The sequence below is a fragment of the Felis catus genome, chromosome C2, assembly GCF_018350175.1.
Source record: "Felis catus isolate Fca126 chromosome C2, F.catus_Fca126_mat1.0, whole genome shotgun sequence".
Taxonomy (NCBI): Eukaryota; Metazoa; Chordata; class Mammalia; order Carnivora; family Felidae; genus Felis; species Felis catus.
The window spans coordinates 145384254-145410651 of record NC_058376.1 but is presented as its reverse complement, the minus strand read 5'-3'; the positions used below and the strand labels follow the sequence as shown (position 1 = coordinate 145410651).

Genomic DNA, 26398 nt, shown 5'->3' with positions numbered 1-26398 from the left:
TCTCTCTCTCTCTGCCAGTCCCTTGCTCACACTCTGTCTCTCACTCTCTCAAAGGTAAATAAACATTTAAAAAAATCCTTCAATAGCAGGAACAATTGAAAGCAAGTATTAAGGTTGAAACCTAAGAGATACACATTTGCATGAATTTAGATTTACAAGTGGTATAGTTTCCTTGGCATATTTTATGGAACCAGATAGTGTGAATTAACACGTGATTTCTTTGAGTCAAAAATAATGTGCTCTGAGATCTAAGCACCCACCCCCAAAGACTCTCTTTTAAGATGTCCAACAGTCATCCATTTTATATATCCTGATGAGAAAGTACAAAGAAACTGTAAAGTCAAAATAATTAACAAGATAGATTTTTCCCCCTGTTTAACATACACACAACCCAAGTGAAACAAAGAAGATGAAAAATAGGAGAAACTAAGAAAGTTCTCCAGAGGCTGTCTGGTAATGTAATTTAGAAATAGGGTGGTGACACTCAGTTGAAAGACTTCTGTATTAGTGTATTAGTTTTCAGTTGCAGTAGCAAACTAACAAAAAACTTAGGGGCATAAAACAACACAAATTTACTATCTTACAGTTCTGTAGGTCACATGTCCTACACAGACCCCACTGGGCTGCAATCAGGATGTGAATAGGGCTGAGTCCCTCTATGGAAGCTTTAGGGGAGAATCCAATTCCTTGCCTGTTTCAGCTTCCAGAGACTGCCCACATTTCCATCTTCAAGGCCACCAATGGTGGGTCAGGGCCTCCTCAGACCACATGACTCTGATCCCTTCTTCTGCCTCTCACTGCCGTTCTTAAGGACCCTTGTCATTATATAGGGTCCACCTTAAATAATACAGAATAATTTCCCTGCTTTAAGGTCAGTTTATCAACAAGCTTAATTCCAAATGCAGCCTTAATTCTTCTTCACCATGGAACCTAACGTATTAACAGGTAGTGAGGAATAAACAGAGATATTTGGGGGAGAGGGAGCATTATTCTGTCTACCCCAAGCAGTTATTTACTTATTTAACAAATACTTATTAGTACTCTTCTGTGACAGGCATTGGTTAGACGCTTGAAACATAAATAGCAAGGTGCAATCCTTGCATTGAAAGACTTGATAGGCTAATTGTTTAAGGGTAAAGGGAAAGATAAACATCAAAGTCCTTTCTTAGAAAAATGTATAATCTAATGGGACAGATGTGCCTTTGAAATATATGAAGTCTTAAAAAAAATGATCACAAGCATGCCAGTTTCCTATGAAGGGGTTTTTTACTGTACTGAAAAATAACTAAAATAATAATAAATGAATTGATTCATCATTCCCAGGCTTAAAGAGGTAAGAAATCAGAGAAAACAGTTGTAAGGTAAACAAATGATGGCTGGTTCAGAGCTTGCCTAATGAATGTCTTCATGTATATTCCTCTTAAAGCATTTTCTTAAATTTTGCAGACTTTTCATTGTAAATATTAGGTCATAAATAATAAGCTGTGTGCATGGTAGGCTTCTTGATGGTTACTGGGACAGAGCGGCAAGTATTTAATTCAGGATACCATCCATTTATCCAAATTTGGCTAAAATGCACTTTTAAATCAATCCTATTAAATGAGATTCTAGATTTAGAAATGCACTTAATTATTCAGAGCTTCATTTCTATGGCTTGTGTCTTAATTGGCCGTAGGCCACTCAACCCTTCTGCTTGCTAACAGAACTCATTCGGACAGACACTAAATGGTTTAACGCTCATTAGTGATGCTGACAGAAGGCAAAGCCCAACAACATTTTTGAAATAAAATTTAGGTTTTGCAATTTATTTTTTAAGTTTTTACTGTGAAATCTTTAGTGCAGAAATTTGGAAGACCTGAATGGGTTATTTTAGAAATAAGAGATGGAGATGGTTTGTGACTCTGGAGATGCATAGAAAACCTCTTCATTCTTCCTCTCTATTCCATGAAATTATAGTTGCTTTAAAAAATCAGATTCTGGAGCCAAGTGGCAACTTCAGACACACTCTGCTAGCACTTGTTGGTGCTTACACGTAATTATGGAAAATACATGGCCAGCAAAGCATAGTGACCATATTGTATTGATGAAACACAATAGATTTTTCAATATTGCATTATAGTAGGAATAATAAGCCAATGTCGTACTTCCTCTGGGCAGGGAAAAGCAACATTATGTCAGCATAGAATAAGATTGTCTGTTTATTCTCAAGATATTCACTTTTTTTTTATGTGAAAAAGAGAAAAAAGAAAACGGCAACAAAAGGACAGCGTGGGAATAGTGCTTAATTAGATCCAGTGGCACAAAGTTCAGAACTAGACCTAACTTCAGTATAAGTTAGGCAGGACCATTTGCCATGTGAGAACACAGAATTAATCATTGTGCTGTCCAAGACTCAGTGAGTTCTTCAAAGAAAAAACATTTAGACTGTCAAGATAATACCTTAAAAAGCAGTCTTGGAAAAAAAAAAAAAGAAAAGGCTTTTCAAAAAGTGACTAGAGTCTTTTTCCAAGTAAGTTTCCTTTTCTCATGAATATTTAGCATTCTCCCTGTATATTTCGATATACATGTGTCACAGAAAACTTTGCTAACAATTAAGACAAGATTCGAAGGTTTAGCTCAATGTTTTCCTCCAAGTTTGATGACGCACAGAAGCTGTGTATCAACCCTACACCCTCAGGAAGTTCATCAAAATGAATACAAGCATGAGGGCCATTCAATTCATGGAATTGTACATCAACACCAAAGAACATTTACCAAGAATCTACACTGAGTTGAGCAATAGCTCTTGAAGCAGCAAAAATAGAAAAACAAAAACAACAAAAACGAACAACAACAACAACACACCCCAGTGTAAACAACTCAGAATGAAATAAATAGACAAAAAATTACCTCAGTACTGCTCACACTTTCCCACCTGCTCCAGGGCAGATTAGAACTTCAGAGAAAGTCAAGGAAAGTTAAGTAAGGGAATCTCCAGTGTTGCTGAAAACTTCCAACATTCTAATCTGAAACCTCCAATTGTCCAGCTAAAGATCATCTCTGTTTCCCTTACGCCAGCTACAGCCATCCTCACACTGGACCTCATTATCAATGCCTACCACTCCACATTCATCCAGGACCCAAACCTTACAGGTTCCTTTCTCTGTGGCCCTAATTTTCTATGCTTGCATCCCACCTCCACTTTGCTGGCATTTTGACTATTGTCTAGTCTTCCATTCTCTCCACAATTTCAGCCACCATCCACCTCTTCCCATCCTCGGTTATTTTAAGGTCAGCCATGTCACCGTGTCACTGGTGGCATTTTGTCCTTACCTTCTTCCATCCGTCTCTTGTTTAACTGAATCCCGGAATACCATGTATCTACTACTATTCATCTTTATCATCCTAAGTACATGGTACATAAGTGCTGCTGTTAAAAAAAAAGTCACTAAAACAACGCATTTTGTCTATCAAATTCCCTTTACCACTTTAGCCCGTCTACTTTCTTCTACGGTCAGAATTTTTTTTAATTTGTTTGTTTTTTGTTTTTGTTTTTTTATGGAGGCAAAGAGAGCAAGTGGGTCAGGGGCAGAGAGAGAGGGAGAGAGAGAAATCCCAAGCAGGTTCCAAGCTGTCAGCACAGAGCCCCAATGTAGGGCTCAAACTCATGTACTGTGAGATCCTGACCTGAAACCAAGAGTCGGATGCTTAACCAACTGGGTCACCCAGGCACCCCAATGGTCAGAAATTTTAAATCAAAATACAGTTCCCCATCACAATTCTGGGAACACCTATTTTAATTTGACTTTTCCCAAATCAGAGCTTGGGACAAGGTTGTAGTTTAATTGGGAACTGACACCAGGAAGAAGATATAATACAAAGGGAAAAGAAAGGCAGAGAAGAATGAAAAGCCAATAAAAGACGTCTCACTGAGCTTGTGTTACCACTGTGGACAACCCCCTAAGGAATCTTGCAGAATGTGACTCAGAATAGTCCCTCCAAAGGATGAGAGGCTCGATCTTAATCACTGACTCCCATAGCTCATTAATTGACGATTGTCCCCAGAAGTGATAACTCTCCCAAAGTTTGCAGAAAACCTATGCTGCGTTGGGTGAGCTTTTATAGATATTGCCCTGAGGTAGAAAGATGGAGAGATTCAGTAGACGCTCGAGATGGAATGCTTCCAGGGTGAACAGAGGCTGCCCGCTTCATTTGCAGCTGTAATCACGTGGGGGGAAGAGGTGAGCACGGGGCACACTAGCCATTGCAATCCTTTCTAACCTTCTGAAGATGAACCCTTTACCTTCCCTGTCAGGCTTCTCATTTTCCACATTTAGCAATTTAATCATATTTGCCTACTTTCTCCCTTATCTAATCAGTAACCAACTCAAACTTTCACAGTATCAAATGTGGCTCTGTAGGAAGGTTAAGAAATGATTGACCAAGTCTACATCAAAGAATTCATACAGATTCTAAGACTCTACTGATAATGTCATGGTCAGGCTACTCTGCAAAGTTCACTAATAATACTCCAACAGTGTTTCATCATGAGGCAACTAACTATGTATTTGGTACCTAGAAATAATCAAGAAGGTATCCCTAACATTATAAATGAGAGGCTTCCCAGAAAGTAGCTTCTGAATATGGCAAACATCCTCTTATTAATGAGAAATCTAAACTGACACCCAGTTGGGGATTGCAGTATTTACACAGTTTATCATGCCAATGATGTTTTGGTTTCACAAAGATGAAAAGCTCAGAGGTAGGCAATGCTTCAACCAAGTAAAACCATAAAAATATATTTTTGCTAAAGTGGATACCACAATACTTTTCTATTTTTTGCCTCTTACACAACTACTATATTTGTTACATCGGTGCTTAAGAGACTGGTATCACTGAGGAAACACTGATTGTAAGGGTCTGCAACATCCTGTGATCAAAATGTACATACTATTGCTCAACTATTCAGAATTTTGTATGTCTTTAGGTGAATGTAAATTTCACTTAAATACATTGCTAAGATTTTACTTTGGGGAAAGTTTTAAATTTAAACAAATGACATTTATTTTCATGTTCTTTAAAAAACAATTAACCAGACCTTAAGTATTTTTCCTCACATGCTCCCTTGAAACATACATATATATCCACAAACATACACATTTTTCATTTACATAAACACAAAATAGTAAAATTTATGTCAGAGCATCCATAAGGCACTTTTATTTATTAGAAAAATACGATTCCTCTATCATTCATGTGGTTGTCTAAATTTCTGCTGGTCACAAGATTTGTTACAATTAAAAACATCTCAAAATATGGTGAGCTCTCTCTCTACCTTTCCCTACTTCTTGAAGTTCAATTGGGGCTAGAAATAATCATGTAAAGAGTAAGAAAATGACACCCAAAGTGGATTATTCCATTTTCTTCTGCAAAGACTGCTCCACTGATAGGAACATGTGCTTACAGGCAAAAGTCTAGTTTGAGAGCAAAACATGATTTATTTTTCTACAAACTAGCCTGCGTGTTCCATTCATCAATACATGTCCTTACATGTGGAAGCCTTTCCACATGGTGCATCACTCTGCTCCGGGGGCTCTTTGGAAGTGAATCTTTCAAGTTTGTGCCCTACAGATCCCCGAAGTGTCTGGGAACTTACCCTTTGCTTTTGCCAGAGGTTTGAAAATGAAATGCTTTGGGCCTGCACAATGTTGCTATGCAATTCATTATGGGACAAAGAAACGTCTGGGGTTAGGCAGGCAAGCAACTAATGATCCTTCATTTTGTCCAGAAAACATCAAGATCGATATGTAGGACATGCAACATTTATGGAACACTGTGTTTTCTTTTCCCTCTAGGGGAAGGAAAAAATACCAGATGATCACTTTCTGCAGATGGCTACATGATCGACGCTGGCCTCTCCTTCCTACCTGCTAGTAGCAATGCAGCCACCTGATCTTTGTTAATTTCCTGTACTGTATATACCAGAATTTAAATAACTTGATTTTTTGGCATGTATAGTCTGCTTCATTGATCCAGGTAACCAAAATCTGGAGACAATGTCATAATCCCAAGTGAACAGAACTGGTTGAAGGCTCTCATATGCATCAACGATCCGTGATGTATTCATTTAAATTAGATCTTTTTATGAACAAAACGGAGGAGCCCAGAGAGAGAAAGCATGAACCAAAAGAAGATAACTGCAGTTTCTTTCCAACTCACATAATCTGTCAGCAGGAATCAAAATTAAATACCATCATAAATCATAGTTAATGAATAAACTGTTTCTAGACTGACAAATCAAAATGGAAGCAGCGACATAAATGTGGTCAATGTTATATGTCCTTGCGAATATCCCTAATGTTTTTAGAATTTGAAAATCAGAGTGATGCCAGAGTTTTTGGGTTGAATTGGATTTGTTTCTTAATCTCTTATAGAAATGACCCAGTAGGGGATTTGGAAACTAGAGGATCATCTCAGGAAAATAATTAACTTTGTATCTCCTTTAAGAGAAATCATCGTCAAGGGTAACAGAAACCAATATGGCACAGTATTTGCCCAGTGACGTGTAGACATTTCCCCAAGTCATTCCTAAACAGAGAAGCAAAGAATACAAATTTGGTACCAATTGTTTTCTATTTGTTTACAGTAAGATAAAAGCAGGGGTCTAGTATAGGATGATTGACTTAACATGTAATCCTTTCTATAGCTTTCTTAGGGCCTGAGAATCTCAGGTGACTATTGGATCATTGTGGGGCCATCGATCACACATCCTTAAAGCATTACATTGAAATCATCAATGTGGGTTCCATAAAACCACAAACTTTTAAATTCAAAGATACCAAATCTTGATAATGTAGAACACTGAGATTTTTCTAATTTTGTGAATTCTACTTTAGTTGCAGGTGGGCCAGATCACTTATAGGTGGTTTTAATTAGTACACCCACAAGCAAGGACAGTCTCTCTAAAGCTATGTTAGGATTTAAAAAGTTAGGAAAGTGGTCATTTCTTTTGAAAATATCAAAGGAATCATTTCCAATTTGATATCAGTGTTCATAGTGACATCCCACTTGCAGTCTTCAAGATGGAATAGAAAATTGGATGAAGATATGAGTTTTTGAAAATAACACTTCAATCATCCACAACAAATAAGCAGTGAGGACCAATAAAGGCAAACAGCATACACTCATGTTTGATTTTACCCAGTTTGACTTAATAAATGACCCAATGAGGGCATTTTACTCCTGGACTTAAGAAAATACCCACATTTTGCATTATGTCTTATTTTATTCCATATCAAACTTAAATACCAAAGATGAAGTATCTTCTGTTAGTGTTTGAAACCTTTATTACACTTTGTTTGACTCCCAATGCATAAATAACCAAATTCAAGTACTAATGATGATTATGTCATATTTCTAATTCTATTACGTGGAGTACAAATCTCAGAAGCATAAACTTGTATCTTTAGGAGTTTTATAACTGAGCACAATTATTTTGCCTCTTGTGTTCCCATGAGATAAAAGTGAGTGAGAAACTCATAACCAAGTTCTTGCTATTCACAATGTTTCCATTGGGTGTAGCTATGATATTAGACAGGTTGATATCACAGCCTGCGTATTCAGGAAGGATGCCTAGACATTGGGGGATTTATAGTGACTTTCTTTGTCTGTATCATTAAATTCTATTAGTCAGCTATGTTTTTTGGGAAAACCAAATAATACAGTTTCAAATCAATCAAGTCAAGAAGGATTTCAATGTCTTTTTCTGAAAATGAAGAAATCTAAAAAAAAAAAAGCCCTGAGATGTGATAAAACTTGAGTCAACAATAATTTCTACATAATTTGATTATTCTTAGTTTTTATATAACCATCTAATTCACACTTAGTTTAAATGCCTCCTTATAGATAGGCATCTGTTGGATAAAGTGGATAAATAAGGGGAGAATCTTCTAACAACGCAACCCCTTTATTCAATGATGGGTCTGAGTAGTGTCTTAAATTGCCTTTTATGCTACAAGGAAAAAAAAGAAAGTATTTCTCCTCAAATGCAAGGGCAGCTTACATGCTGAGATGAAAACTGCTAACTCTTTTCTTAACAACACCATATGTCTCCAATTGGATCATAATGCAGTTGGTTCTCAAGGGAACGTTATGCATGGAAGCTAACCAGATCGAGCCACAGGCTTAGCTAGCTGTGTGTGCGCTCTCTGATTAACCAGGAGATGCGACTTTGGATTTTCCAGATTATCTAAGTGAGTGTCTGAAGGGCCTTTCTCCTTTCCCAACACCCTCCCCGAACGAACCCTGACTCGCATCCCTCTACAAAAATATTTCTCTTTTTGTTCCGATTTCCTCTTCCGTGTAACCTCAATACATTTTAAGGAACTGAAATGTTCAACCCCTGAACTCTCTAACCATGGGTTTTAAATAGTCAATACATTACATAGCAAACGTTATAGAAGCCCAGCATAAAAAAATCAAAAGGAAACTATTATAAGACTGAAGAGGTCACATTTCCCCCCTGAGAATCACCAAAAACAAAAGAGCAACCAATAGACCAATATGCATTACTCAGACATTTCTTTATCTACTTATTATAATTCTTTTTTTTTTAGCCCTATGTTCAATCTCTAATATTTTTATGCATGAGTAAGATATATTTTAAATTTACTTACTTGTTATTAAACACTTGCCATATATACTACTGGCAGATTAATATCAGGTTGAGGCATTGCTAGCTTAAGTCCTAACACATAGGATGTATTCAATGCTTTATGCTGAGTGTAATCTTTTAAAGTATAAATTTATATCATCTTATGATGTACATAAAAGCTTAAGAATTTTGCCATGGCCAATGTGAAATGCCCTGGCAGAGTCAAGATTGGTGCTTCTCAAACTATCTCTGATGAAGGGACAATTTAAAAAAAAATTCAAAATGTCAGTAACTTGATGTTTTTAAATATGAGATTATGCATTCAGATTTCATGGCAATGTCAAATTGTTACAAAAGTTTCTAAATGCTTACTCTCCCTTTCTCTACCCTTCTTGTGATGAACCGGTAGGAAATGTCTGGATACTGGCATCAGTCTGTGTACTCCACGGTGACTATCACTGTTGAGATACTATTGACTGTTGAGATACTATTGAGATACTATTGACACTGTTGAGATACTATTGAGATACTATTGATACTATTGATCATATTGATGATCAATAGAAATCATATTGATACTATTTATCAATAGAAATCATATTGATACATATTGATACTATTGATCATATTGATGGTCAATAGAAATCAAGATACCCACATGAATGACAGGAGTCCCAAACTGCCTTCACTTGAAGTGCATTTTACACTATGATTTGCTGTGTTTTTCTTCTAATTCACTGTAGGCAATCATCAGCAGAGATTCCAAAGAAAGGCCAGAGAAGAAACACCAAGAAGGCTTTGGTAGTTTTGAGAAGAGGAGTTGCTACATACTATTAAAAAACACACAGTTACCAAAGCAACCTTTCCTTTCCAGTGACCAACCAAGGGCTTTCCCATGTACTCCTTCTAACAATAACAATAAGCCTAGACACAATTGCATGATTACTTAATGGTATTTCTTACCTGGGATGCCTGGTGGTGTTTTCAGATATTTTCCATTAAAATGTTGAATTACCACTTCACATTTTTCAGTAGACTCCATTCTGGAAAAAGAGGTAAACAGGAGATCATATACTTTCATACAGTTGTGCATGTTCCGGAAGAGTACATAAAAATGAAAAGGAAAATAGGCAAGCCGTGGAAAAGCTTGATTTGAGAATTCTACCGGAAGGGTCACCGTGACCACCATGATTAGGTGACAGAGTATCACAAACTCGCCATTGCTGAGACTATGATTTACTGCACTGAAAGTTGCCTCGGTGGATGGCTCTGTGCGGAGTTCTCTCCCAGAGGTAATACTGAGGCAGTATCTTATGTAACCCACAGAACATTGTCTGACAATTGAAAGTGTTGTAAATATCTATGGAATGTCTGAGTTAGCAAACCTGAAAGGTAGGTCTTTTGGTTCTTCACAGAGAAGGCTCCGAGGCTTACATAGATGAACTACCTTGCCAATAAGGGGCAGAGTTGAGATTTTAACTAAGGCTTGTCTAACAACGAAGCTGAACTGCAGCTACTAAGCAATTGTGCTGAGGGCTCCACAAAACGAGTTGACGACATGTGCTGTATTTCCACCGCCTGCAGTGTAGAGTGATGATTAATACGGTGGTATTATCAGCATCTCTGACGCTTTTATTGAAGATGCACTGGGTAAAGGTACAAAAGAGAACCATTAGGTGCCCGGAATGTGAGAGGAGAACATAAACATGTAAACTTTAGGTCCTGAACTTCCTTCATTTTGAATTTTGGAAAGTCCTCTATTTTCTCATGCTAGATATCACGATCCCTAAACTAGGTTTCTGGGGCCAAATGTTGCCATCTCACTTGCAAGCTAATGACTGAGCATTTTGAACTCTACCACCCTAATGTCAATATTGGCAGGGTTGCCCTATCCTAAGTAGACTCGGATTGGCAACATTTTCTAAATAATTAACTATAGTTGGGCTTTATTATTTTATGACAGTGGATGGGGAAGATAAAAATTAAAGGGCTGGTTCTGATGAAAGCAAATTAAATCCCCCAAACAGTACACTAGAGGCAAATACAAATTTGAAAAGCAGATCACACACATATGAAAGATGTGTATGAAATGTGTGAAATTTGTCTAAAAGGCACAGTATAATTTTGGATTTTATGCTATTATTCATAGAGCTTTCTTCAAATGGAGCCCTTTAGCTCAAGTTATAAAACTTTCCTACACCTAAATTTTCTGTGTGTTTTCAGGAGCATGTTACATGCAGAGGAAACAGGATAAGGAAAAAACTATGCAAGCAAATGCCAAATAAGTTATACAATTATTATAGTTACAGGAATTCAAGTGTGAGAGGAATTCCAGAAACCAGGGAAACACTGAGAAGTGGGCACAGAACGCCAAAAGGGCCCTTAGAGAAGTCATGAGGGCAGGGGGCTCACATGCCCCTGCGTCCTTTTACAGGAGGTGAGGTAAACAGAACACCGTGCCGGAGTGGAAGGTTCCAGGGGCGTGAGGACACCAAACTCTCAGAGATAAGCTCAGAGATGCAGATAGAACATCTGAATTTTCAGGTTAAAGAATTCTAGATAGTATCAGGAGCATGTTCCAATGGGGGGCTATAATTATTTTCTGATTCAAAATTTAAAAAAAAAGATCTTTTCTGACATACATTCCTATGAGGCATGGGATGGAGGCACATTTTTCTGTATTGATACACATGGCAAATCTCTACCTACCAAGCAACAATGACTTCCCAGGTATGAGATGAGTACAGAACGACAGAGCCAAAAATTTAGAAGAAGCCTGTACTTGGATTAAAACTCTGCTGGCACCATCTTGAAATTCTTAGTGACTTTCTAATTAGGGGTCCTGCATTTTTATCTTTCCCTGGGTCCTACAAATTATGTAGCTGGTCATGGTATGACAAGAAAGTACAGGAAACCAATCTGACTCATTAGAAAGTGCAGGAAACAAATAGGTTATTATTCATTTATCAAATGGTCCAATGGTTCCACATAGGCGTGATTTTATAGAACATCTGAAGAATGAATCAATTTTATGACTCTTTAAGCTTAATAATCTACAATTTTCATAAATAAAAATAAAAACAAAGAGAGCGTTTTATTTACTGCTTAATCACAACTTCCCCCAAATCAGATGATATTTGGGGTTAGAAAAACAAGATGAATCTTTCTCCATTCCAAATATTTAGGAATAGCTAAGTACAATTTTCCTAACTCCTTCAAGGTTTTCTTTTGGTGGAATCTTTTACAGTAAATCTTCCAACTTGTTATTGTTATCATTATTATTATTATTATTATTTTGGAAGTAGGAAACTTCCATTTCTAGGAACAAAAGAATTCTAATTTTGCTCTTTCTATCTTCCCACAGGATCTACTCTCTATTGTCTCTTAGGAACAATAACCTTCCCTCCTACCAGAGACATGAATGGGAGAGGAAATGTAAGCCCTTAATTACTACAGATGTTACTTTATGGAATTTTTATTCCAGGAGAGCTACAGAATGAAAAGCTTATACCCTAGAGCCCCCTCCCTGCTCAATCTCTCTCTGGATACTCATCTAGATAAAAGGCAGTTAAGAATCTAAAGCTTGGTTGCATGAGTCCTACAAATCAAATCCTTTCTCTTTGTCTTAAAATGACATGGAATTCTAAATGAAGACTAAACTAGATTGGTGTGTGTGTGTGTGTGTGTGTGTGTGTGTGTGTGTGTGTGTGCACAGGCTTGTTAATTCTATTTAATGTGTTTTAGGAAATACAGAGGAAGCCAAAGTAGAAAATCAGGTGGCTCACCCACTCTACCCCCCTAAAATATTTTTGCTCTGGATTGAAAGCCTCATGTCTTCCCTTTTGGATTCTAAGTATGATCATCTTTTCTTAAGACTATTTTACAGCCATATCAAGCCGGATGGGGGCTGTTTCTGGTAACACAAAGACAGCGGCGTAGATTGTTCACTTTGGCTTCATTCAGATTTAACTAAGTGAATGTCTGCAGTGAGCCTTTAGAGACTCTCGTCTCTGAAAGAATAAATGCAATAAAAGTCTGTTTTCTGTAGCTGCCGGCGCTTAGTGTCAAACCATGTTATGCTGCACCACCCAGCAGTGACAATTTCATTTTAATACATGGGGCACATTTTAACAAGGCAAAGCAGTCCCAGCAAAGGTGCAGATAGAGGAGCTATCAAGGGAAAGGCTCAGTGTTCCTCTTGCATTTTATGTGGGAACAGAACAAAAGTGAGGCTGGAGCTCTAGGGGGGAAGATACTGCATTTGAATAGCCACCTTTGGAAGAATGTGTCCATTCTCTTCGCAAGTTCACAATTAGCCACTTTGAAATGCCAGCTCAAGCTATCTGCAATCTGGCCCACGCTTCAGTTGAAACTGACACTAGCATTATGAAGTGAGTTTGAAAAGGCGGCACGCCAGACAAAGCTGCCTTTACACGTCGCTTTCAGACGGGCCACTGAATCACTACAACCACATCTATTCTTCCCAGGCGGTACCTGAACCCCCTTGAGTACCTCGGGACAGCTCGCGTGCCAGGCCAACCATTCACCCGAAGATACATTAATTAGGTTCTTACAAGGCTCCAATCATTGTATAAAGCTTCAGGGTTTTCTGTTAGGTCTGATGTTTAAATATAAATACACATTAAAGGTCCCGTTTGACATTCTTTCTTGTCTCAGTGCCTAGGAACCTGGCTTCAGTGTCATTCAAAACAAATCACAGAATTGTGATTAAAAAATTTTTTTTTTTTTTTACAACAGCTACTAAGGGGAACCAGTTTCACAGCCAATACAATTCCCACAGGCAAATTACATCAGAGGAGAGCTTGATCCAGTATTAGTAGAACGTTCTGGGTCAGACTTAACACACCAAGGTGGAAGAGAACTTTGCAAAATCATCTGCAGCCTATCTATCTCACCTCAACAGAGCATCTCTCAGTTTATGATCTTGAAGCAATAAGCATTATTAACCATATATTTAAAACAAATCCACCCCGTCATTTATTTTGGTTAATTAGAGGTTTCCGCTATTGTGAAATTTTTGTGGTTTTGCAATCACAGGCTCTGTACAAATTATTGGCAACTTAGAATATCCAACATTGCAAGCCAGTCATCCATCTAAATCCGGTTGGAGTTGCGCAAAGGGTCAATATCAACAGATTTTTTAAAAGTACTAAAATGTGCACTCTTTCTGAGATTTCAAAAATAAATTACATCATTTACTGCTTCGTCTATTGTAATGGAAAGAACAACAGTTAAGTCCCAGGAACAAAGATTGAGTGAATGAGCTGAATTTTCTTCTTCGTTTTTGCAATGTGTGCTCTAGTTTGTGCAATCTGTGCTCTACCTGCCAGGTGCTTGACATTCTTAGGATGCAAGTGTCATAAATGCTTAAAAACGAAGCAGAGTGGCCTCCTCCCATTGTCCTTTGCCGACACCCAGGCATTTGGGTGATGTCTTACTCAGCATTAAAACACATTCCTCTTAGGATACGAAACTATGGATAATATTTGACTAATAAAACCCACTCCAGAGTTTTAGAATCACACAATTTCAGGACTAGAAAGAGCCACGGATATCAACTTCTAAATCGTACAGATGAAGAAACTACTACTAGTTGCCTTTTCTAAAGAGTAGTCAGTGGATGAGCCTGAAACAGAATCTTTGTCTCTTGACTCTCAGTTCAGATGGCTTACCTGGGAGACGTGGAGCTCCATTGCTGGCCTCCCATCATCCTTCCTGATTTCCCATACTTGTCTACTTTAATGCGTCCTGATGCTGGAAAGATCTTGCTACCTCCATTCCATTCAACCTCTACTAACTGGCCTGTGATCTGATGTCACAAGAAGGGCACTTCACATCTTTGGGAATCTTTCCAAAAATCTATACATAGTATGGATACTATCATGAGAAAAACATCAGATAAACCCAGATCTGGAGACATTCCCCAAAATACCTGGCTAGTACTACTTAGGAAAAACAAGGAAAGTCTGAAATTGTCACAAACCTCAGCTGAGTGATCAGGCATGACAACTACATACAAAAATGGTACCCTGGATTGGATTCTAGGACAGAAAAAGGATGTCAGTGGAAATATTAGTGAAATCCAAATAAGTCTGGAGTTTACTTAATAGTAATGTACCAATGTCAGTTTCTTAATTTTGACATATGTAACATGGTAATTAATGTAAGGTGTCAACAATGGGGGGAAATGGGTGTGGTGTATATGGGAACTCTTTATTACTTCTGTAACTTTTCTGTTAAATTAAACTTACTCCAAAATAAAATATTTACTTAAAAATGACTGTAGGGGGGCACCTGGGTGGCTCAATTAGGCATCCGACTCTTGTTTTCGGCCCAGGTCATGATTTTGCAGTTTCGTGGGTTCAAGCCCCACCTCGGGCTCTGTGTTGGTAGCACAGAGCCTGCTTGGGACTCTCTCTCCCTCTATGTGCCCCCTCACCTCCCCATTAGTGCTATCTCTGTCTCTCTCAAAATAAATAAATAAACTTAAAAAAAATAAATAAAAGTGACTGTAGGGGTGTCTGGGTGACTCCTTTGGTTAGGTGACTGACTCCTGATTTTGGTTCAGGTCACGATCTCATGATTCATGGGTTTGAGCGCCACAATTGGGACTGGCAGCACAGAGCCTGCTTGGGTTTCTCTCTCTCCCTCTCTCTCTCTCAGCACCCTCCCTCAAAATAAATAAATAAACTTTAACAAAAATAAACAAAAATGACTGTACATTATAATTATTACCAAACTATTTTTAAAAATATCAATTCTGGGCCCAAGCCCAGGAGATTCTAACTTAATTGCTTTGGCATGAAGTCCAGGGACATATTTTTCAAAGTTACCCAGGTGATTCCAGTGTGTAGCCAGGACTGAAAATGACTGTTCTGGAGCTGTTTGTCAATGTCCCAAACTGGATGTTTTGTCTGGACTTCAGAAAAGTTCTAAAGATTCTGAAATGGTTGTCAACATTTAACGACTGGGAGACTTCACATGGAAATCTGGATTCCTGATTCCTCTTGAAAGGTAAGATGATCTATTCCATGTTTTCTGCATTGGCAACTAAAGTACAATAAAAATAAATTTAGACTTTGCCCTGGTTTCTGACATAGAACTCCTAAACTGGTGGTGATAGCAATGTCCTTTGTTACTTATAATGAGGCCCTTTTGGCTATACCTGAGTTTATGTTAATGAGATGACTCAAGACGGGACCCCTAGATAGATCCAGAATTGGGCTGATCACCGCAAAGACCAAATGATTGGAGGTTTGGAGACTTCAGCCCCACTCACCACCTCAGGGGTTGGGAGAGGGGCTAGAGATTGAGCTCAATCATTAATGGCCAGTATATGAATCAACCATGCCCATGCAATAAAACCTCCATAATAACTACTAAACAACAGAGTTCAAACATAAGTAAAGTGTTTTCATGAGTTCTGTGGTTGTTCTAGTGAATCATCAAATCTGAGGGGGTCAAGGGAACCCATGACTATATAGTTGGCTTGGTAGAAATGTGAGTAGCTCTTGCTATTTGGGGCTGGGGTCTGAAGTGGGGACAGTCTTGTGGGACTGAACCTTTAACCCATGAGTTCTGATGATAACTCTACAGAGTTAGTGTTAGAATTGAATTCAATTCAATTGTTGGACACCCAGTTGGTGTCAGATAATTGGAGAATTGGTATGGAAAAACAACATGTATGTGTTATTAGAAAAAGCCACATGTTTGGTTTGAAAAAAAAGACATCATGGCAACCATGAACTAAAGTTGCATAGCTGCTTTCTTTTTTTAACTTTAGTGTTTATTTATTATTTTTGAGGTAGAAAGAAAGAGTGTGAGCAAGGGAGGGGCAGAGAGAGGGGGAGACACAAAATCCCAAGTAGGCTCCAGGCTCTGAGCTGTCAGCACAGAGCCTCACACGGGGCTCAAACTCATAAACCACAAGGTCATGACCTGAGCTGAAGTCGGACTCTTAACTGACTCAGCCACCCAGTCACCCTGAACAGCTACTTTCTTTAAACAGAGCCAATTTGCCATCAATCCTACCAACCTCTATCAACTGCCAATGTTGAGGTAAAGTAGCAGATGCTTAGTTATCGTTGACTACTTTTTCTTTGCTTTTTTTTTTTTTCATTAGTGAAGTCCAGGGGAAAGAAAAATAGTTAATTTATCCATGAGTTTTATGTTTGCCCCTCTTTATGTCTTCTCTGCTCTATGCCTCGAAGAAGTGATCCATCTATGAACAGTATTGTCTTAGCTCTTTTATGTGATAGCTTTTCATGGGGTTCAGCCACTGGGGGCCTGGTAGGAGTAGAGAGAAGTCTGGCCAGCTCCTCCCTATTCTCTCTTTGCTTTGGCACTATCTCTCTGGCCGGGACTGCATCTCTCCCAGTTTCCAGCTGCTCCAGGCAGCCACTTCTCCAGGGCTCTGGGTCTTGCTGGCCCTGGGAGCACTCCTGTACCTGCCTTCAGCTGTCTCAGGGTAGTAAGAGCTTCCCTCTGGTCATCTCTGGGTTTCTCAACATCCTTTGCCAGATCCCTGCCTTCTCCCCACACTTTTGTAAATACTGCTTCATTCTAGTCTCTTTAGATGAATCATTTGGGGTGAAATTCTGTGTGCAGCCAGCATGCTGATGGCTATGCCATAAAACTATCAACGCTCGAGGAACAAAATCATCCTGGAGGCTCTGTGTTTCAAGAAAAATGGAAGGGGGAGAGAGAAAAAAAAGGTTTCTTTTACACTCAGTCTGGGAACTGCTTGTTTCTTAGATTATCTGCCAACATCCGGTGGACACCATAGCCTAAATCTGTCTTTTACCCATAGGTTAATGTTTTCAAAAGAAGTTTAGATAAAGAAATGAAAGAAAATTAAATTAAAAGGCTTAAAACTGAGATAAAGGAGGAATTGATAAGTATAGTATGTTCAGATCTAGAAAAATCCTGCCACTAAATGCCACTGGAATTCATAATCACTTTTAATCAATCTCTTTGAGCTGCAGGCACATTTGATTCCTAGATATTATTATCTGTTATATTTCTTTTCTGTCCTCTATGAAATAGTAGCTTTGCCTTTTTTCTGTTTCTTAAACATGCCAAACTTGGCCCTACCTCAGATCTCTGATTGCCTTTTCCCTTTGACAGGATTCCCTATCCAACCTTACCAAGAGCCTCTTATGCTGGTTCCTTATCATCTGTATCTCAGCTTATATGCTGTAGGGGAGCAGCAATGGTTACTGCTTCCAACTTCAATGTAACAAAGTTCTCCAATTTTAGTTTTACATGAGTAAACAATATTCATAACTCTCCTCTCATCCCACAGATGATGATCTTTGGGATCCAGTCATTTCGTTTCATAATGATAAAATAATAGAGTATATGTTTTCCCTCCTCTAAATTTTTTTTTAATTTTTTTTCAACGTTTATTTATTTTTGGGACAGAGAGAAACAGAGCATGAACGGGGGAGGGGCAGAGAGAGAGGGAGACACAGAATCGGAAACAGGCTCCAGTCTCTGAGCCATCAGCCCAGAGCCCGACGTGGGGCTCGAACTCACAGACCGCAAGATCGTGACCTGGCTGAAGTCGGACGCTTAACCGACTGCGCCACCCAGGTGCCCCTCCCTCCTCTAAATTTTTATAAAGCCATGAGTTGAGTCCAGGAGATTTCAAAATTATAGATGATTTGATGCAATTTTATTTATTTGCTTGTTCATTTGGTTGGTTGACTGGTTGGTTGGTTGGTTGGTTTGGGTCTTGAAATCCAGGGCTCTGAAAACATGGAAAAGAAAGCAGCAGAATGTTCTGCATGACTATCTCTAGTCATGATCATGATTTACTGATGGTGAATGAAGACAAAGAGACAATGGGTACAAACAGTACAGTACAGACAATGGGTACAATGGGTATATATGTACAATGGGTACAAACAGTACAGTGCAGACAATGGGTACAATGGATATAAATGAAGAAAAACAAGATGAGAACAAAGACCAAGAAGCTGACGGATGGACTAGGAGTTTACTCTCCAGTGGATCACATTTGCTGGCAATTAGGTGAAGAATTAAAATTACTGAAAGGAGTTGGAGCACTTGGGTGGCTCTGTAGGTTAAACATCTGATTCTTGATTTCTGCTCAGGTCATGATCTCAGGGTTCCTGAGATTGGGCTCTGTGCTGCCAGTGTGGAGTCTGCTTGGGATTCTCTCTCTCTCTCTCTCTCCCTCTCTCTGGCCCTCCCATGCTCTCTCTCTGTCTCTCTCTCTCTCAAAATAAATAAAATAAAGGTATAAAAAGTAACAAACAAAAAATAAAGTTACTGCAAGAAGGAACAGCTTTTATTCTCTTCAATCTCGGCAAACACCGTAACCTCTTTTTGTGCAAACACACCTGTGGTTTGGAGACCGCTAATCACTAGATTCACACTTTAGAGATTTTCTCAGCTCACATTTGATGTCCTTGTTCCATACAGGTTTGAGGTAGTAAGGGCAGAACTATTGCCAAAACAGCAAGGGGGGAAGTTTTAACACAAAGATGGACTCAAGGTAGATATGATCAAAACACATAGTTAACAATGAAAACACAATGAGATAAGCTTGATGGTCATCTTACAGGATCATATATTTGCCTACAAAAGAAGCATTGGTATTTGCTTTGTGATCTTTTACATTCCCATCTTTTCATTATGCTTACTCTGAATCAAAGTTCCTCATATTTCAGGAGGTGGGAGCAGATAGGGAGCAAGAAGTATCAGGGAGTAAAAGGTAAATCAATAAAATTGTTACAATATTCAACACTAAGAAAAAACACAGAAAGAATATTTGGAGCCTGATTCTTAATAATTCTGGTTTTTAATAATCAGGCTGGCATCTGTCTGCCTATATCCACAATTATTTATTTATTTTTTACCTCATGAAAAGAAAGAACTGAAATTATTTAATTGGAAAACTTGTTCATTCAGTATGGAGGAGGCAGAACACAGGGCTGGCTGCCCATATGTTAAAAGTCATTCAAACAAAACTCCATGAGAATCAAATTAAGAGTACTGAGGAGGGGTGAAAAATACTGCAAAATACAAAGGTCTCTGTGCTCAGCAGTCTCACGCTCTTTAGCTCACCAGGGGACAGTAAATGCATTTCTTAAAGAGGTTCTATGTTCCCAGATGTTGAAGCCGGATTAATTGTGAATGTTTACCCCCCATCCCTTCTGCACTTTGGATCATTCTTCACCGGCCTCACATAACACTCTCTCAATGTGATTTTTGTTAGACAAATGGTCTCATGTTTCTGGGAATGGGAAACGCATAACGTGAACACACAGTCATGTCCCTCTAGCCTCAGGCTGATTTATGTGCTGATCCTCACCCTGGAAGGCAAGGTAGTCTGTTGGCACCCGTGAGCTCTGCAGCAGTGGGTCTGACTTGTCTGACTGTCAGCATTCCCACCATAAACTGCTGTTTTTAGAGGTTTATGACTTGGCTATAAAATGTTGCCTAGAGGGCGGTGGATCTTGCAAAATTGTTTTAAGTTACAAGAGAGTAGAAAAAAAAAGAAAGAAAACCCCACAAACATAAAGAAACATAAAAAATAAAATAAAATGTCTGTAATTTCAGACATATATCTCATGCTTCTGGAACTTTGAAAAGGCTATAATTGTGCTGTCTGTGCACCCTACTGGCATTCAAATCTATGCTTTGAAGTTCAGTGTTTTAAATATAAAATGAAGATACTACCTTTACTTTGAAGAGATGGTTATCAAAGCAGATTAATGTATAGCTTGCAAGTAAAATAATAATGGTGGGGGGGGCTTTCTAGTTAAAGAATTTTAGGATCTCTTGCACATGAAACAAGGACCACATCTGGTGGTCAGAAGTGACCATTGGTAATATTCAAAATGAAGCCTTCTGAAAAAATTTATTCAGGTGATGTAAATTGAGAGAGTCATAAATTCAAGAGATATATCCAATTTACCAGGCACAATTACGTGACTACTGTTCTTCCAATCAAATAAGCATTTTCTTTTAATAGTGCCTGTGGCGCTGTGAACTTTTAGAAGAAACAATTTGTAAATCAATAACAGTTGAGCTGATTTGACTGTAGTTTGCTCTAAAATTCCAAGACACCCATCTCAGAAGTGGCTTATTATCATCAAATGCTACCTCCCTGCAAACCCTTATAGTCAAAAACAAACAAAAAACAAAAACAAAACACTTGAAGTGATCTCATTTGTTTATCATCAAAAATTCACTGAAGATCAATTATGTGTCAGACAACATTCTAGGTGCTGGGACAGGCATGAAGAAGAACACAACATGGTCCCTACCCTTGAAGAACAGGGAGGGAGGTGGGTTCATGACTAGTACATGTGAGAAAGTGCTGCAGTGTGATAGACGTATCAACAGGAATCAACTCCACCAGAAAAATTTCTAAGAATGAAGTCCAGCAGTTTGAGATTTCGCAGGCCTTCCAGAAGATTTGAGAACCAGTCCTAATGCCCTAAGGCTATGCTCTTCCAAGTTTAGAGAGCACGAGAGTCACCTAAAACATCGATTGTCAAACCCCAACCAGCCCTGCTCATTGCTGATTCAGTAGGTCTGGGACAGGGCCCCCAAATTGCATTTCTAATAATTTCCCAAGCAATGCTGAGGTTTCCGTCCTGGAAACTAAACTTAGAGAACCACTGTCCCAAGGCATCCACTGCAATATAATCCATTAAGTTCTCTCACTAACTGTGCACTATCCTGGGAAGAAATGAGAAAACAGTCACTCGAGTCATCTCTGTTTTGTGGTTCAGAGACAGAGCTCCAAATGAGAAATGGTGGCCAGAAAAAAAAGGGATATTTAAAAAGGAGGAGGGGCGTCTCTTGACTTTGACTCAGGTCATGATCCCAGGGTTGTGAGATAGAGCCCTGTATCAGACTCCATGCTGAGCATGGAGTCTGCTTAAGATTCTCTCTCTCTCTCTCTCTCTCTCTCTCTCTCTCTCTCTCTCTCTCTCCCCCTCTGTCCCTCTCCCCAACTCATGCTCTTTCTAAAAAATAAAATAAAATAAATACACACACACACATATATAATAAAAAAACAATAAATGAATAAAAGAAGGAATACTTGTGCAAGAGTTAATTTGTGAATGATCGTGCTTATTAAGGCAGTAGCCACAGTGATTTGAGAAAATGCAGAGCAAATGTCCAAGTGTGAGGAAAGAGGAATTTGGTCAGACTCACTTACCTATGATATAGCTAAGATTATTTTCTCACGTATTCAAATTAGGTAAATTATGTGGGATCCTGCGCCTTGGGATTTCAAGTCTAAGACACACGGAGAATGAAATACTGATCCTTCATCAGTTTTCTGGCTTCTTACAAAAGAGGCAGGGCCATGGTTTCTTTTGATTTCTTAGGAATAAGAAATCACTGCCTTGATTTGAACTTATGTTTTCCTTTTCAGTTCATGTGCTAACTTTCTGAAACTGGAAAATACCATTATTTAGAGTGTGGAGACCTGAGTCTCAGTATTGGAATGTGACTGATAATTCATATTCAAAGCTTAAAGTTTTAAAATGCTACTGCTTGGGGTTTAGTCATTGGGGAACTCCATAGAAAGGTAATTACGCTAACCACCCTCCATCCATCCATCCTTCCAACAGTGAAAAGGAAATATGATTTACGCAAATGTTGAATCCAGTGGGTGAAGATACAAATTAAATAGTGAATTTATTATGGTTTTGATAAATTTTATTTGGGAACACAACTCTGACAGGAGCTGTGACATGACCATCTAACTTTGGAGGCTGGAGCTAGAGGTCAGTAAAGGGTTCTTTGAAGAAAAGACATTTAAGCCAGTATCTGGAGGATAAATACGCAGAAGCCAGGGTAAGAGTCACAACAAGTGTAACAGTCAAGAAGGGTTTCTTGTGCCCAGCATACAGGGCAGGAAGAGAGAAGACCAGGAAGTTGAGCGATGTCACGGATAATGATGTCAGGAATGATGTCGGCAAGGCTGGGAAATCCAATCGCTCAGGCCATATGGAGGGATATATGGAGGCCATATGGAGGCCCCTGACATGTTCATATCTGTATTTTAAAGAATCATTTAGAACCTCTCTATGCAAAATGCACCAAAAGAGGAAGGCTGCCTTCAAAGCAGGCATAACAGAACAATTTAAAATTCCCACTTTTCCTCAGTTCCTAAAGAAAACAAAACTTTACAGGTTTTTACTCTTTTATGACTCCATATACTATGATTATAGTTTTGCCTCTTACAATGTACATTACTGGCTTCTGCACTAAGAAGAATAATCTTCACTGTAAGCAAACTGAAAGCATATAGGAAAGACAAAAGTGAGAGAAATGATCAGCCCAATCTCTGGATTATACGCTGAACTGTGCCTCCCCCTGAACCAATTCCTATGTTGAAGTCCTAGCGCCCAATAGCTCATAATGTTACTGGATATGGAGATAGGGCCTCGTAAGGGTGGCTCCTCATCCAATCTGATTGATGTCCTTTTAAAAAAAAGAGATTAATACGTAGACACAGAGGGAAGACCGTGTGAAGACAAAGGGAAAACAAGGTCATCTATGACAAAGCGAGAGGTCTCAGCCAAACCTGCTGGCACAATGATCTTAGACTTCTCTGGCTTCTAGAACTGTGAGAAAATAAATTTGTGTTGTTTAACCCACCCAGTCTCTTGTATGCTTTATGGCAGCCCTTGCAAATAATACACTCTGTACCAAAAGCCCCTTGTTAAAAAAAAAAAAAAAAAAAAGTCACCATAGGAGCTTATACACTATTCAAGATTCATTACACTGGCAAAATTCAGAGCCCCAGGCAATGTGATTAGCTCTGCCTAGATGACGCAAAGGAACAGTTACGAATGATCTGGAAAAAGTGAATGCCTCAAGGATACATTCAAGTCAAGGAGATTTTCTTCCCTCGGCTTACTTGTCTTCAAATCATCATGCATCTTGTATATCTACCAGTCTACTAGAACATGGTGGGGAATCAGAACTTTAACACATGGTCCATGACTTCTAGGAAGTCAAGTTAGACATCAGTTCATAGTTAATTTCCAATTTGTTATCTTTCAAAGTGGGTTAATAAAAGTTGGTTTGGAATGGCATTCCACATAATGGCAGGGTTCGGTATAAAGGGACACACCTGTCTACAATGGGCTGACTTCCAGATGACACGAACATCCATCCACTCATCCATGTGAAGTCAGCTGGAGACCCATAAACACACCAAGCCATGGAGTCACAGCTCTTACTCTCATTCTTTGTTGTTAAGCAGTTTCTTTCTCTCTGAGGTTTCTTGAGCTTTGTTTTTCATGAAAGCACAGCAGGTACAACCATTTTAACTCTATTCCTGGCTGAGATCTTCTTTTGTAAACATTCCCTTAAAGTTAAGATGAAAACTACTTTTCCTTTTCTGACAACGAAAAAAGTACAATATTCTTTTTTCTATGCTGTGTAAAACATCAAAACCACACAGCTAGGGCCTCTTAAATGCAAATGCCCTCCTGACCCTCCTTATTTTTCTGGGTTCCTTGGGACTTTCCAACAATTCCTGTTTCTCAAATTCTTTCTTCTCTTCCTTCTCTTGACTGAGAAATTCTATCGTCTAATTCTTTGGAAATCAATGCAAAAGCATTTGGATGCTTTGTTCACCACATGGGCTCTTTAGCTTTGGGGTACTGGGCATTTATTACCACTAGCAGAAATTGGCAGCATCTGATTTTGCTAATCTACAGGCATAGAGAGAACTGGGAATTGGGTATGCATATCATTATGACCCAAGACACATATAACCATTCTATGTACATATTTTAGCAAGCACAACATATTTATAATTACAATGAAATTCTTTGGAGCGAGGCCAAGATACAGAGTCGGTTTGAAAAGCTACTTTTTTTTGGGGGGGGGGAAGGGGTAAAAACGTTCTATTGCTGTGGGCCTTATGCTAGAAAGGAACGGAATTAAAAGGGAATCATAAGGAAAGACAAGTAACGCACACATGTAACAAGTGTTTTACCTGGCAAAGCCAACGCCTCTGCTGACTCCATTAGCATCTCTTAGTATTCTTGTGGAAATGACATGTCCAAAGGGTTTCAGCATATTCTCAAGCTCCTGCTCATCCATAGAAATGGGGAGATTTGAGATGTATAGGTTTGTTGGGTCTTGCTCTTGTTGCTAAGGGGAAGAAACAAACGCATTAAGTTCTGAATACTGAAAAACTTATTCCACAAATGGCTAAACTTTTGCATGAACGGCAATATAGATTCCAATCTCCAACACACTCTTGAATGTTCGTTTTCTAAGGGTGCTACCTCTTTTTCATGAATTCCCTTCCTGTGGAGTGTTTCTTATAGAAACAATGTCATAAATGAAAACCAAGCTTTCTATTTAGCCTCCTTAGAAACGAAAAACAAACTTTTATTGCAAATGAACTAAGGAAATGTGTATTCTCTTTGATTACCACTAACTACCACTGTTACTACCCCTGCGTCAACCACCATCACCACTAGTTACTAACGTTGCACTCAGTGAGTGCTTACAACAGGGCTAAGCATTGTTATTCACAGTTAATGTGCATTATTTGAATCAACAATAAATATGATTGCTACCATTTTGCAGATGACAAAATTGATCCCTAACTTGTCCAAGTTACACAGCTGGTAAGTATCAAAGCCAGGGCTGAAATGTGGGGCTATCACCAAAGTCTATGGGCTATCACCAAAGTCCATAGGCTTCACTGTTCAGCTGCCTTCCACTAGACCCATGGCTGCGGGAGGAGGGGAGTCACATCAGCCTCAGCATCATTGTGGAATTTGCTAAACATGAAAATCCTCAGGGCTTACCCCAGAACTACTGAATTAGAAACTTTGAGGGTGGGACAAGCAATCTGTGTTTTGACAAGCCCTCCAGGTGATTCTGATGACTGCTCAAGTCTGGAAAATGCTATTCTACACCATACATGAATATTTATATATGAATGAGATAATGATGTCTATCATTTTCTAATCCAACAGCAATAGTGCTAAATAAGTTTCCTTAATAGAATGAGAACCCAAACAATTGCTAGCACTATCTCCATGTGTATGGACGCTCTCTATTTCACACACTGAATTAATGTTGGAATATAATTGTATATACGTTTCAAGATAGAACTGTAAACCTGCCATATTATAACCATTAATATCAAAATATATCATATATTTAAGTGCACCATTACATTTTAACCAAAGCAACAACCTTAACTTCAAGGATAAGTGAGATTACATTAGAAAAAAAAATCCAAAATCTATAGGAAATGACATTATGTCATCATAAAACATCTTTTGTGAAGAGATACCACATTCTGTAGAATATATGAGGTTTTAAGCATGATGAAAAAATTACAATGAACAAGATTCCAAGTATTATTTCAAGTCAGAAAACCAGTTTTGGTATAAAACAAAACTATTGTTTTTAGTCTTGTTTTTTGTTTTATTTGAGAGACAGAGAGAGTGTGAGCAGGGGACAGGGGCAGAGAGAGAGAGAATCTTAAGCACGTTCCATGCTCAGCATGGAGCCGACGTGGCGATTTTTCCCACGACCCTGGGATCAGGACCTGAGCCGAAATCACGAGTTGGACATTCAACTTATTGAAGCCACCTAAGCTACTGTTTTTAACTGCACTAAATATTCATACAGGTCATAATATTTTTATTAAGCTTTCAGATTAATAAATTCTATCATTAGGTTAATTTTTTAAAACATAGTTTAGTTTCC

The 26398-nt window shown here is 38.6% G+C and overlaps 1 protein-coding gene across 13 annotated transcripts in view; it reads right to left on the bottom strand.

Moving 5' to 3' along the window:
- RBMS3 (RNA binding motif single stranded interacting protein 3) overlaps positions 1 to 26398 on the bottom strand; it is a 1326374-nt gene that overhangs the window by 247422 nt on the left and 1052554 nt on the right. For all 13 annotated transcript variants that reach the window (XM_023260643.2, XM_023260644.2, XM_023260642.2 and 10 more), the window contains 2 exons: positions 24660 to 24817; positions 9596 to 9675 (listed from right to left, as the gene is read on the bottom strand). In XM_023260643.2, the coding sequence (XP_023116411.2) occupies positions 9596 to 9675; positions 24660 to 24817 (238 nt within the window). The remainder of the gene's footprint in view (positions 1 to 9595; positions 9676 to 24659; positions 24818 to 26398) is intronic.